The sequence below is a fragment of the Microtus ochrogaster genome, unplaced genomic scaffold, assembly GCF_000317375.1.
Source record: "Microtus ochrogaster isolate Prairie Vole_2 unplaced genomic scaffold, MicOch1.0 UNK24, whole genome shotgun sequence".
Taxonomy (NCBI): domain Eukaryota; kingdom Metazoa; phylum Chordata; class Mammalia; order Rodentia; family Cricetidae; genus Microtus; species Microtus ochrogaster.
This window is the reverse complement of record NW_004949122.1, coordinates 3795776-3809606: the sequence shown is the minus strand read 5'-3', so window position 1 is coordinate 3809606 and position 13831 is coordinate 3795776. Positions and strand designations below refer to the sequence as shown.

Genomic DNA, 13831 nt, shown 5'->3' with positions numbered 1-13831 from the left:
CCGAGTCTGCTGTAGTCTGCTGTATGCCGCCCAAGCACTTCATCACCAGGCTATCTACCCAGCCCTTTGAACTTTTTAAGATTTGTGTGTAGGATCTTGCTAAATTGCCTAAGCTGTACTCAAATTTAGGAGCACTCTGCCTTCGCTTCCTAAGAAGCTAAGATTATAGGTTTATACCTCCATGCCTGCTCAGGTTGCATAATGTCTATTGGGAACTAACATCTAGTAATACCTGAAAAATCTAAATGTCAACATTCCCCCAAAGCTAGGCATCTTATTAGTGCCTTTGGATTTGTTTGAAGATGATTTAGACCCTTCACTGAGGAAAACAGAAATCACAAGATATCACAATGGAGAAGATTTAGATTGTGGGTTAATGGACTGGAAAAACTGAAGCCAGGTTTGGTGCCTCATGCCTGTCATCCCATCATTTGAGAGGCAGATGCAGGAAGTCACCCCAAGTTCAAAGCCGTCCGGGGGTGTAGAGTGAGATCCTGTCTCAAATAAATCCCTCCAAAAAAGGTCAGGGATGGAGGGCCAGTGGTGACACTGAACACTGAGGTAACCCAAAAGACATTGTGCTTCATGGATCAGCTACCACCGTTAGGGCTAGGAAAAGGGAGAATCAGGTTTGGACTATAGGGTTTCAGAAGCACAGAGACATGCCCCAGCTGGGATATAGTTCAGACGTCTAGGAAGAGACTGTGCAGCTGGCCCTGCTACTGCTCAAAGGGAATGATGTTGTGGGCAGGAGTGACGCTACAGGAAGGAATGATGTCAAAAGTAACTTAAGGATAACATTAATTCCTGCTGACTGCTGGGGTAAAGCAGCACATGCACTAAAGGCAAACAGAAAGAGGAAAAATCCCTTCTTCTGCCTTCTAATCTTTCTCTAGTAACTTTTTGCTGTCTTATTTATTTACTTATTTGAAGGACTGGGGTTAAATCTACAACACCTTGCTACTTAATAGGTAAGTGCTATGCCACCAAGCTATAGTCCCAGTAGCTGCTCCCCCTTTTTGAAAACAGGTCTGTCTAAGTTGCCAAAGCTGACCTTGAACTTATGATCCACCTGCCTCAGCCTCCCAAGTAGCTAGAATTACAGGCGTTGCTAGCAGGTTCAGCCCCTTGGTAATGTCCTTTGTAGGCAAACCCAGTGTGAGAGACACTAGCTAGCACCATGAAAATGAAATGTCCAGGGTCTGAGCTTTAGCATCACATAGGAAAGTATAGATGGGTGGGTTGGGAGCTAAGAGACAGAAGCTCAATAATCAGTATCACATCAACATGTACTTGTGCAGAATTAATAATTAAATTAATAATTAAAAATTTATGATATCTTGTATTCTTTTACAGACCTAGAGGCCCTTTGGTGGAGTCTCAGGAAACCATATCAATTTTCTGCTATAACATGGTTAGTGCTAGTGTGTTAAAAAACAATTTAGTTTTAATTTCTCTTTATTCTTGAGAATTTCATACATGTATACAATAAAATATGATCATACCCAACCCCATTTCCCTCCTCTAACTCTCCCCCATATGCCCATATGCCCCTCATCATGTCCCCCTCCCAACTAATGACTTTTTTTCTTGAGACAGAGTTTCTCTGTGTAGCCCTGGCAATCCTGGAAATGACTTTTTTTTTTTAACCCATTAAATCCAATCCAATCAGTGCTGTCCATATGTAGTGGGGGACGGCACTGAAACACAATAATATACCAATAGGAACAAAAATGATTCTCCTTCCCCCAACAGGTCTCAACCACCAATAACACAGCAAGGCACAGGTCATGGAAAGTCCCTCTCCATCTATGCTGCAATTGTGGCTGGCTTCATCTTGTGCAGCTCTTGCACAAGAAACCACATCTACTTTGGTTCCTCAATGCAAAAGACATGTTGCTGGGCTTGTCTTTTTTTTTTTTTTTTTTTTTGAGTGTGGCATGTCTGCTTTACTTACATACTTACCATAGAATCATAAACAGGAGCAGAATTCATTATACCCTCCACTCATTCCCTATATATTGCCTAGTGTGGTCTACTATAAGACAAACTTTCCAGCTCCTGAAAATCCACCTTTTCTTTACTCCCCTTACTTATCTCAACTCTAGGCCTTTAGATTTTTAGTGGAAAGATGGACTTTAGCTAGGGGTCCAACATTTTATCCTATGTGTAATTTTCATGAATGAATATTTTTGAATATCGAAGGATGCTTGCTGCACGTATGTAGAACATTAAGAATAAACTTTGTTCAGCTGGGCAATGGTGGTGCATGACTATAATCCCAGCACTCAGGAGGCAAAGGCAGGAGGATCTCTGCGAGTTTGAGACCAGCCTGGTCTACAGAGAGAGTTTCGGAACAGCCAAGGCTAAACAGAGAAACCCTGTCTTAAAAAAAAAAATGAATAAACATTTCTCCCCAGGCTTAGTGGCTCACGCCTTTAATGCCAACACTCGAGAGACAGAGGCAGACAGGTCTCTGTGAGTTCAAGACCAGTCTGATCTACATAGCAAATTCCAGGACAGCCAGGACTTCACAGAAAGACCCTTTCTCAAAACAAAACAAAAACATTTTTCAAGTTTTAGAAGTTTATAACCTAAAATAAATTATAAAAAAAAGAAGTTTATAACCACAAAAATTCAATTGGAGACTCCTAGTCTTGTGTCTTTGGTGATGGAGAATGATACCCTTCTACCACAATTACTTTCATTAGTAATTATAAATACACAAAGTTCAAGACATATTTCATCTATTTAATATTTATGCTTTAATATATTGGTCTGGAATATCTTCCTGCATCTGCATAATTATTTATACTATATAGTACTCTATCAATTATATAACATAAAAGACATCTACAGGTAAATATTAAAAGGGCAATGTACATGTTAATAACTAGACATTAATAAGATAATAATAACCAGGTATTCATTTAATGGGAGAGTCCAGTATTTCCTGATAATCTTCCCTCCTTACATTCCTCCAGTACAGTTTATAGCCAGCAAGGACGAATACACTAATCATAATGATCACCCCTCCAAAAACATCATAGACACTAGGAAATATGTGTAGCACTAGAAGCTGTAAGACCATAGCTACCACAATCTCCAGATGCTGTACTGTGCTGACCAAAGCTGGGTGGAATTTGTCTAAGGCATAATAAACTCCTAAGAATGCTACAGTAGAACAGATACATATAGCAATGAGATAGCTCCATGTCTCGCCATCTAAAGGGATAATAGGTTCTTGAAGGACAAACATAGTAGATACTCCCCAGATTGTCCCAGTCCAACCAAAGGTGAACAGTGCAGTCCACATGCTGATCTTCTCCCTGATGGATCTGTACACTATCATCGAAAGGGCAGTGGTCAGTCCGGCCATCACAGTCATCGTGTACCCAAAGGCTTCTTTCCAGGCGTTTAGCAAAGAGTTGTCTTCGTCAACGATGTTGGGGATCATGACGAGACAAACCCCTAAGATACTGCAAACCACTGTAGCCATGTCAACATAAGCCATTTTCTCATCCACAAGTAGAAACGCTAGAACGGCACTGAAGACCGTGGTTGTGGCTCTCCACATCGTGGTCCCGTTGCTGGGAGGAACTATTGAAAAGGAGGTGTAAGCACAGGTGATAGAAATCACATTGCATACACCGTAAAAGAAAAGTCGTAGTCTGTAACCGCTGGGTCCAAAAGGAGCTTCCTGGTAATAACACACAACTAACACCGATAAGACCTGCAACACAGAACGGATAAAGATCAGTTCTAGTGACGGAACTTTGGAGCGGTCAGACACAAGCCGAGTGATGAGAGCCACACATCCATGAGCCAAGGCAGAGCCAAACAGCACTATCCACATTTTTCGGGACTGAAAAATGTTTTTTTCTGCAAAGCTCTGGAATTGTGCCATCCCACTGCCTCCTGAGTCGTCTGTTAGTGGAGGCTGAGGGTCCATGGTTCCAAACAAAGTTCTTCCTTTTCTCTTCATCTCACTCAGCAGACTTCTCTTCGGATTCTCCTCCATGAATCTGCCATAGTCTTCATTGATTTCTTCATACCCGTCTTCTCCAGGTTGGGGATAATGAGAGGTATATTTCACCATAACTGTGTTGGGATGGATTTTCACCCGTTTTTTAACTGGATATTTTTTGGATGGAGAATTATCCATTTCTTCAGATAAATTCTATTTAAGGAAATGAAAAGAAAAAAAATACATGTTTATTGCATTGAAAACCACATTACTATTATACACACACACATTAATTCAGTGATGGAAGGTAGATATTATAACAAAATTCTGGAGAGAAAACAGTAGGAAGATTTGATCTGCTGTATGCACTATCACATATGTGAAGCCCAGTGGGCTTTTCCACCCTCCTATGGCCCCTACTGTAAACCTGTCCCAATGTCTCACTGTATTTGTTCTTATTTAGCTCTTTTGTTTGTTTTGGTTAATTGGGTGTTTTTTAGCCCATGCTGGCCTTGAACACTTGAGCTTCCTGTCCCCAACTCCCAACTGCTAGGATTAGAGACATATACCATAGGTGCAACTAGTCTTTCAGCTTTATACCTCATTCGTACATGACACACTGATATTTTCCCATCTTTTCATTTTTACCCATCTTTAAAAAAAACACAAAAAATAAAAGGCAACATCAATCACACCTTGCCTTTTTATTGTGTCCATTTGTCTATGTTCTAAGTTGTAAATACATAAATCCAAAATATTTTAAAGATTTTTTTAAAATTTGTGTGTGTGCGTGCGCGCATAGATATGCAGATATCCTCACAGGCCAGAAAAGGGAGTTGAATTTTCTGGAAATAGATTGTAGATTGTTGTGAGCCACCCCACATGGGTGCTGGGAACTAAACTAAAAGAGCAGGAAGTGCTTTTAACCACTGCGCCTCTCATCAGTCCCCAAAATTATTCTACATAATTCTATATAATAACAGGATCTAAACCGAGTGATACATAGCTATAATTCCAGCACTTGGTATTATGATATGCTGTGGTTAGGGAAATATTAAGCATCCTTCAAAGTAAGGATTAAAGAAATACTGAATATAAAGAATTTTTCACAGAAGTATATGCAGTAAACTTTCAATAAATGTTAGCAGTAGTTTTGGCTATTTTCACCTATAATTATCCTATGAAACACTGGGTATCTTTGACAGTGTTTTCTTTCTCACTGTCTGCCTTCCTATCTTTCTTTGAACAATTTCCTTTTTCTTTTCAGTGATTCTTTTCTTCTGCCTTAAGAGAGGATCTGGCATTATCATCTGTGACCAGACATGTGGAACGTACTGAAGTTGTCCACCCTAAAAGGGAAGAGACAACAGAGAAAAGGGGAATTTTTTCTTTGCTCAAATCCTTGCCTAAGCTCATCAATTCAGGACTTAAACCATGACCCCAGAATCAAATCCACTTCTATTCCTTTGACGCCGTCTGGATAGCTGTTCTGTTTACCCCCTTTTCTTCTGGAAGTCTTCTTCAGTTGGAAGAAGTCATGGAAAAATATCACCCATGCCTCCAGACCCTCCAGACCTAACCAGCCTTCTCCTGCGGTGGCGCTGACAGACCAAGCTCAAGAAATTCAACTGTTCTTTATTCCTCACTTCTTTCCATTTTCTTTTTAAAAATCGTGGCTTTAGAATGAATGACCTCAAACTCAGTCACAGTCTCAAAGGCGCTGTCTTCCCAGCTCCCTCACTTCTGTGCTGATCTCGAAGTCCTTCCAGATCCCTGCGCTGGCAACCAAGGAGCACTCTGGATTCTCCTTTCCACCATCACACTCCAAACTGACTCTTTCTTACGGTTTTTGAATTCAAAATGTTTCTTGGAGTTTTCTTTCTCTAATTCCACATTAATGTTATTATTTTAGAAGAAGCCACTGTGGGTTCCAGACTACAGCATTCCCCTGGCATCCTGTCTGGTTCCCTTGAGTTCCAGCCCTCCTCTCAATCCCACGGGCGTTATCTTGTTACATGTTGTCTTTAAAAGATTCAGAACAGCCGGGCGGTGGTGGCACACGCCTTTAATCCCAGCACTTGGGAGGCAGAGGCAGGCGGATCTCTGTGAGTTCGAGACCAGCCTGGTCTACAAGAGTTATTTCCAGGACAGGCTCCAAAACCACAGAGAAACCCTGTCTCGAAAAACCAAAAAAAAAAAAAAAGATTCAGAACAAAAACTTTCCTCCAAGTTTTCCTCATCCAAGAACCAAGAGTTCTCTACAGATCTCCTTTCTCCACTATCAACATCAGCTAACTCAGGGCACCCTGTATTCCCAACACTTAGGAGGTAGAGGCAGGAAGACCAGGAAGTAAAGGCCATCCTCAGCTACATAGTGAGTGGGTTTGAGACTAGCCTGGACCACATGAGATTCACCTCCTTTGCTAGGCTTAGTGTGGGCCTGGTCTGTACTTAGCCTCTTGGCATGCACACTTTGCTCCACAAATTGTGTGGTGTCCCCCGACCTTGTACCAAGTGTGTAAAAAATCGTTTCCCGAGCTTTTATTCCAAACTAGTTTCTCCTCTGCTCCAACGTTCTAAATACTGATCGTCTGTTAGGAACTAATTCAAATTCTGTCTTTAGGAGCAAGCCTTTTTGACTTCTCCAGACACTTCTTCATCTAAACAACTGCAGCACTTTAATTCAATTTGTATAATGTAATCATGTTGCTTCCTGCATGGCTCAGCTCTGGAGTTTTATGTTGCTAGTTACTGTATCCAATTTAACTACGCCAATTCTCCTTTCCTTGATGGCCAGTAATTATCTTAATGAAATTTTACATTCCATCACTTCCCATTTGCTGCTATTATTAAAATTTTACATTATACCCATCCAAAGCTTTGCCCTTACTGCTACAGGAGAAATATACAGCTCCAGGGACATGATCAGGGAGGAAGAGTAGCTTGCTGTTTTATTCTTTATATTCTCTCCTTTTGGGGACTGCAGAAGGGTTTATCAACCCATCAAGATGGCCAAGGCTCAGTGACCAAGGGCACACTCCAAACAGAATGATGATCTGAATTCAGTCCCTGGAACTCACATGGTAAAAAAAGAACTGTTTGCCCTCTGACTTCTACGTACATGCCATGGCACATGTGTGCCTATGCATATACCCACACACCATAAGTAAATATTTTAAAAATTGTAGCCCTGCAGTGGTGGCGCACACTTTAATCCCAGAGGCAGAGGCAGGTAGATCTCTGTGAGTTCAAGGCCAGCCTGATCTCCATAGTAAATTCCAGGACAACTAAGGCTGTTACACAGAGAAACCCTGTCTCAAAAAAAAATGTTTTTATATTGTAAAGAAAGGTTTAGGGGGCTGGAGAGATGGTTCAGCGGTTAAGACCACTGACTGCTTTTCCAGAGGACCCGGGTTCAGTTCCCAGCACCCACATAGCAGCTCACACTGTCTGAAGATCCAGTTCCAGGGGATCTGACACCTTCACACCAGTGCACATAAAATAAATAAACAATAAGAAATATTTTTTTAAAAAAGAAAGGTTTATCTTATTTGCTTTGTCTCTATCTTTTGGACTGCAGCTTCTCTAGTGTACTGGCACAGGAAGGAAAATGGAAGGGCCACACTGACTCCTCTTGTGTAATAGCCTTTGATGTACAAACTAGGCCAACCTGAACTACAGACCGCACTTATTTGATCAAACACAAATCTAAGTGTTGTCATGAATGGATTTCGTAGATATGATTAAAACCCCCTAAGCCAGGTGTTGTATAAGCCTGTAATCCCAGCACTGGAGAGATGGAGGCAGGAACATCAGGAGTTCAGGACCAGCCTGGGATACACAGGGTGTTCAAGGCCAGCCCAGGCTACACGAGACTTCATCTCAAAAAAGAAAAGAAAAAAAATTCCAAATCAGTTGAATTTAACTCAATTAAAAGATTACATAATTTCATGGAGTTGGGGCTAACCTAATAAGGAGGATGTGTAAGCGATGCTTAGTCATTTTGTAATTTCAAAGATCCAAATATTTGATGCCCCTAAAGTTCCAACCTGCCCATGCACTACTTTTCCTTTGTTCCTCAGATTGTGTTCATGAGTTTCCAGCTTGCTCTAATCTCCCCTCCCTGGTCACCTATCTGCAGACTTCAGACTAGCTATCAAGCTTCATGTTAGCATGAGCCACTGTCTTACAGTAAATGTCTTGGTGGTCCTGAAATCACACTCTGATCCTTTGACTTGTTTCTGTCAGTATCTTTGTTTCTTTGTTAGATATCCTTTAGGTTGCAGGTGTACATTTTCTCAGGTTAGTTCCAAAGGTCCTCAATACACAGATCTTTGCTACGGAAGACTTTCTGTTCTGTGGGGCTTACAGTTTACCAATTTCTGATGTTTGGTCTTCTTGCCTAGTGCCTAGCTATCTTAGACAAAAACCAACTGCCCCCAAGAGACTCACATTTCCTTGCCATTCTAAACAGTGACTGAACCCATCACTGCTCACCCTTTCTTTCTGACTACTTTCTCTGTGCTAAAAAAGCAAAGGGCAAATTAAAATGTTCTTTCTAGGCATACTTCCAACGGGTGAGTGAGTAAGTACACCTAAATTGAGATGCCATTGTTTTCTAAAGGCTCGAAGCCTCTGTTGCTCATACATCTTCATCAAGTATAGTCCACCCCAAACCATTTATTGGGAAAAAAGGAAAAAGAGAGAAAGGAGGAGAATAAGGAAGAAAGAAATAAGTAAAGAAAGAAGGAAGGGAGGATGGAAGGAAGGGAGGGAGGGAGGGAGGGAGAAGGAAAGAAAGAAGGAAAGAAAGAAGGAAGTGGTAGTGAAAATGAGCCTGGAGTGAATGACAAGATAAATGGGTTCACCGAGAAGTTGGAGGCAAGAATTTCTAATGCTTTAACCATCAAAAACTACTGACTTTTTTTTTTCCGAGACGGGGTTTCTCTGTGGCTTTGGAGCCTGTCCTGGAACTAGCTCTGTAGACCAGGCTGGTCTCGAACTCACAGAGATCTGCCTGCCTCTGCCTCCTGAGTGCTGGGATTAAAGGCGTGCGCCACCATCGCCCGGCTAAACTACTGACTTGAACCTTTTTCTATTTTCAAACTTGGGGCTAGAATAAGATATACCCCTTGAGTTGGCTTAAGATCAATAGATCCATGAATGTCAACATCTTGGAATTGGTTTTGTGAAATTGATAAAGTATTTCAAGATACTTGGAATTGTCACCTGAAAATTTACCAGAATTATGATGACACTTTATTAAATCTACATAAAAACAAGTGCTTAACTTCTTAGTACTATTTATACTATCCAGAAGTAACATTTTTCTATAGTTTAAGTTTTGAAGAGTAAAAAAGATTCAATTCACTAAAATATATTGTCTTTTCTTTTTCTTCTGAGGTAGGGTCTCATCTAGCCCAGGCTAATCTTCTTGTGATAATCCTCCTTTCCAACTCAGGTTCCTAAGAGCTAGGGTGTGTAATCAAGCCCCGCATAGGGTTTTGCTTCTCCGTGAGGGATTTGTCACTGCAGGCACCACCTGCCTGCTGGGTGGTATAGGAAGTGCTCTGGCAATCCCGGCATCATCGCCAACTTTGTGAATGCAGGGCTGGAAGCCCAGGTGAATCCCAAATAGTAGATGGATGGCATTGTCCAACATGTCTCCCAGCAGGAATGACCAAGAGGTAAGAGCCAAGTAGTAGAGGTGTATATGGGGACACAGCTAATGTGCACCCCAGGTGCGATGGTTTGCTCAGTGTCCCTAGGGACATTTTCTCTGCTGGTCAACTTCCTCAGAAATGCTCTCAGGGTTACATGTAGGGCCACCTGCATCTTCCACACCGTGTTCATGTCCTGGCAGACATATCTTCTATCTTGCTCTGGTTCCCAAGGGTTCAGTCCATCAGGGCAGGGAGGATATGGTAGAGCAAGGCAGTCTGTATCAGGCTAATCATCCAGTCTGCCATCAATGTGGACATGCTGCTGTAAGAGAAGCCTGGCTCCTCACTACTCAGTGATGGCTAATGACCTAATGGGCTGTAACAAGCCATGCATACCAGGGGTTCTGGGGTTTTGTTTTTTGTTTTGTCCTTTGAGACGGAGTCTCAGTATGTAACCCTAGCTGTCCTGGAACTCAATATGTAGACCAGCCTGTCCTGAAAGTCATAGAAATCCACCTGCCTCTGCCTCTAGAGGACTGAGATTAAAAGCATGAGCCACCACACCTGGCAATACTAGGTTTTTGAAAAAGTTTTCGTTTGTTTTATTTTTTTCCTAAACATTTTTTTTTTCCTGTCTGTGTCAGTTTTCAAACAAGTAGACGGATTTGGCTTCTGTGACAGTGATGATGCCTGGTTTGGAACAGAGCAGAATCCATTCTGGCACACTAATGAGTGTGTTGCCTGGCAGCTAAGAACATTCTGGAATGCAAGATTATCACCATTTATGTTATTAATCTTATTCATGGATTCTAGAGATGACACCTGGGCCTCACGCATGACAAGCAAATGCTCTACCACTGATCTACAGACCCGATCCCAAGTTTGGTACCCTATGATCAGCACTCTCCCTTCCAGCAAAGGGTCTAACCTCAGAAAAATAGTTATCAATTTATATAAACTATGCCATTCTCAGGTGACACATGCTTACCATCTAACACTTATTTTCCTCCTGCCTGAAAGAAAAACAAAATTAAGCAAAATCAATTTGCAGTGAAATCAGCACCTTTAAATTCATCCTGCTGGTGATTATTAATGCTAAATGCTAGAAAGGAGGGCAAGAATAAAACCATCTTTTTCTCTTTGGTGGGAGAGGGGAACGTAGCCCTGGCTGTCCTGAAACTTACTATGTAGACCAGGCTGGCCTCAAACTCAAAGAGATTCACCTGCCTCTGCCTCCTGAGTGCTGGGATTAAAGGTATGTATCACTCTGCCCATGTAAAATGGTATTTTTCTATTTTAGGATCTTTTTATATGTATCTGCATGGTTAAATCATCGATTTATTTCATTGATTACATGCTGTTTTAGTGTAAAAGAAATTCTTGGGTTGTTGATGTACTTCTTGGCTGCTTATTATTTAACTAAGTCTTATGAAAGGGTATCAAACATCCCAGCTGAGTTCAAAGAAGCTTTCCAACCATCTCAGATATGCAAGAATCTCTGACAGAAAAAGGAACACCCTAGCAGCAATAGTCTGCCCTTAGGTCCCTGAAACACTGCCTGCACCACCTGCTCCCATGCCCTGTTCTTCCTGCTGTTTATGTGTGAGCACCAAGCCTGAATCTCCAAGGCACATTCCAGGCCAATGTCTGGAAATGCCACAATGAATTAGTAACAAAATTTTACAAATTTGATCTGTTTAAATCATACCGAATTCTTCACATAACAGACTGATGTTACAATTAATAAAGTTACAATTCAGTTACATCTTTCCATATACTATATTTCAGTAAAATCCTAAAGATAAGACCATTAACAGCTGGTCATTAGATGCCCTCTTGTTTCAAACCAAACCATAAGTCACATTTTGAATTTAATTTTACAATACCTGGTAGGCAACACAGTACACATAGACATACTAAAATCACCACACTCCATTAATGTGAAATACACACACACACACACACACACACACCCTGCAAAGGTGAAGAGACTTATCAAGTCCATGTCATTGCCAAGGACTCTACATTAACAATGAGAATTACATAATTCTCATCAAAAGTTAGTTAGCAATAGGTATCAAAATTTTATATGTGTGATAGATTCAACGCAATGCCTATCAAAATCCCAGCAAAATTCTTCAAAGACCTTGAAAGAACGGTACTCAACTTCATATGGAAAAACAAACAAACAAACAAAAAACAACAAAAAACAAGGATAGCGAAAAGAATGCTGTACAATAAAAGAACTTCTGGAGGCATCACAATCCCTGACTTCAAACTCTACTACAGAACTACAGTACTAAAAACAGCCTGGTATTGGCACAAATAGACAGGAGGACCCATAGAACCAAATAGAAGACCGGGATATCAATCCACACATCTTTGAATACCTGATCTTTGACAAGGAAGCAAAAAAATATCAAATGGAAAAAAGAAAGCATATTTAACAAGTGGTGCTGGCATTAGTGGATATCAATATGTAGAAGAATGAAAATAGATTCATATCTATCAACATGCACAAAACTCAAGTTCAAATGAATCAAAGACTTCAGCATAAATCCAGCCACACAGAACCTCATTGAAGAGAAAGTGGAAAGTACACTTGAACACATTGGCACAGGGAACCAGCAGCACAGACACTGAGAGAAACAAAAAAAAAATGGGACCTCCTGAAACTGAAAAGCTTCTGTAAAGCAAAGGACACAGTCAACAAGACAAAACGACAGCCTACAGAATGGGAAAAGATCTTCACTAACCCCACATCAGACAGAGGTCTGATCTCCAAAATATACAAAGAACTCAAGAAATTGGACACCAAAAGAACACATAATCCAATAAAAAAAAATGGAGTACAAACCTAAACAGAGAACTCTCAACAGAGAAATCTAAAATGGCTGAAAGACACTTAAGGAAATGTTCAACATCCTTAGTCACCGGAGAAATGCAAATCAAAACAACTCTGAGATTCCATCTTACTCCTGTAAGAATGGCCAAGATCAAAAACACTGATGACAATTTATGCTGGAGAGGTTGTGGGGAAAAGGGAACACTTCTGCATTGCTGATACAACCCCTTCGGATGTTAGTGTGGCGATTTCTCAGAAAATTAGGAAACAACCTTCCTCAATACCATTTTTGGGTATATATCCAAAGGTTGTTCAATCGTGCCACAAGAACATATGCTCAACTATGCTCATAGCAGCATTGTTTGTCATAGCCAGAACCTGAAAACTACCTAAATGTCCCTTGATGGAAGAATGGATAAGGAAAATGTGGTATATTTACACAGTGGAGTACTACACAACAGAAAAAAGAATGACAGCTTGAATTTTGCAGGAAAATAGATGGAGCTAAAAAAATTTTGAGTGAGGTAACCCAGACACAGAAAGACAATTATCACATGTACTCACTCATAAAGGTTTTTAAACATAAAGCAAAGAAAACCAGCCTACAAACCACAATCCCAGAGAACCTAGACAACAATGAGGACACTAAAAAATACTTATATAGATCTAATCTACATAGGAAGTAGAAAAATTCAAGATCTCCTGAGTAAATTGTGAGCATGGGGACCTTGGGGGAGGGGAGAGGAGAGGCAGGGAGGGGAGCAGAGAAAAATGTAGAGCTCAATAAATATCAATAAATAAAAAAACAAAAGCAAAAAACAATGTTTTTTTTTTATATGTGTGAATTCTCCCACCCATGCTATTTCCAATAATGGAACCTAAGGAGATCATCAGTAAGGGATATAAAATGCACACATAAGGGTAGTCACCATGGCTCTCTTTATATGATGGAGAGTTTATAAAAGTGTATTCATGGGATGGGATTGTCGTTCAGTGGAAAGAGTATTTGCCCAGCAGGTAGGATGCCATGGGTTTGATGCTTGGTACCATATAACCCAGACATGACAACACTCTAAAGGTTGAGAGTGCAGTGCCATCCTTGACTACTATAGAAAGTTTGAAGCCTGCCTGAGCTACATGAGATTCTGTGCCTCCACTAAAAAAAAGGAAGAAAGAAAGGAAGAAAGAAGAAAGGAAGGAAGGAAGGAAGAAAGAAAGAAAGAAAGAAAGAAAGAAAGAAAGAAAGAAAGAAAGAAAGAAAGAGAGAAAGAGAGCACGCCTTTAATCCCAGCACTCGGGAGGCAGAGGCAGGTGGATCTCTGTGAGTTCGAGACCAGTCTGGTCTACAGAGCTAGT

At 40.8% G+C, this 13831-nt stretch overlaps 1 protein-coding gene across 3 annotated transcripts in view; it reads right to left on the bottom strand.

The window, feature by feature from the left end:
• Positions 1-2604: 2604 nt before the first annotated feature.
• Positions 2605-13831, bottom strand: part of Slc35g2 (solute carrier family 35 member G2) — a 19087-nt gene continuing 7860 nt past the window's right edge. For 2 of the 3 annotated variants that reach the window (XM_013354010.2, XM_026789609.1), the window contains one exon: positions 2605-4180. In XM_013354010.2, the coding sequence (XP_013209464.1) occupies positions 2927-4165 (1239 nt within the window). In that variant the 5' untranslated portion in view covers positions 4166-4180 and the 3' untranslated portion in view covers positions 2605-2926. The remainder of the gene's footprint in view (positions 4181-13831) is intronic. The other variant, XM_005367801.2, reaches the window with a different exon arrangement.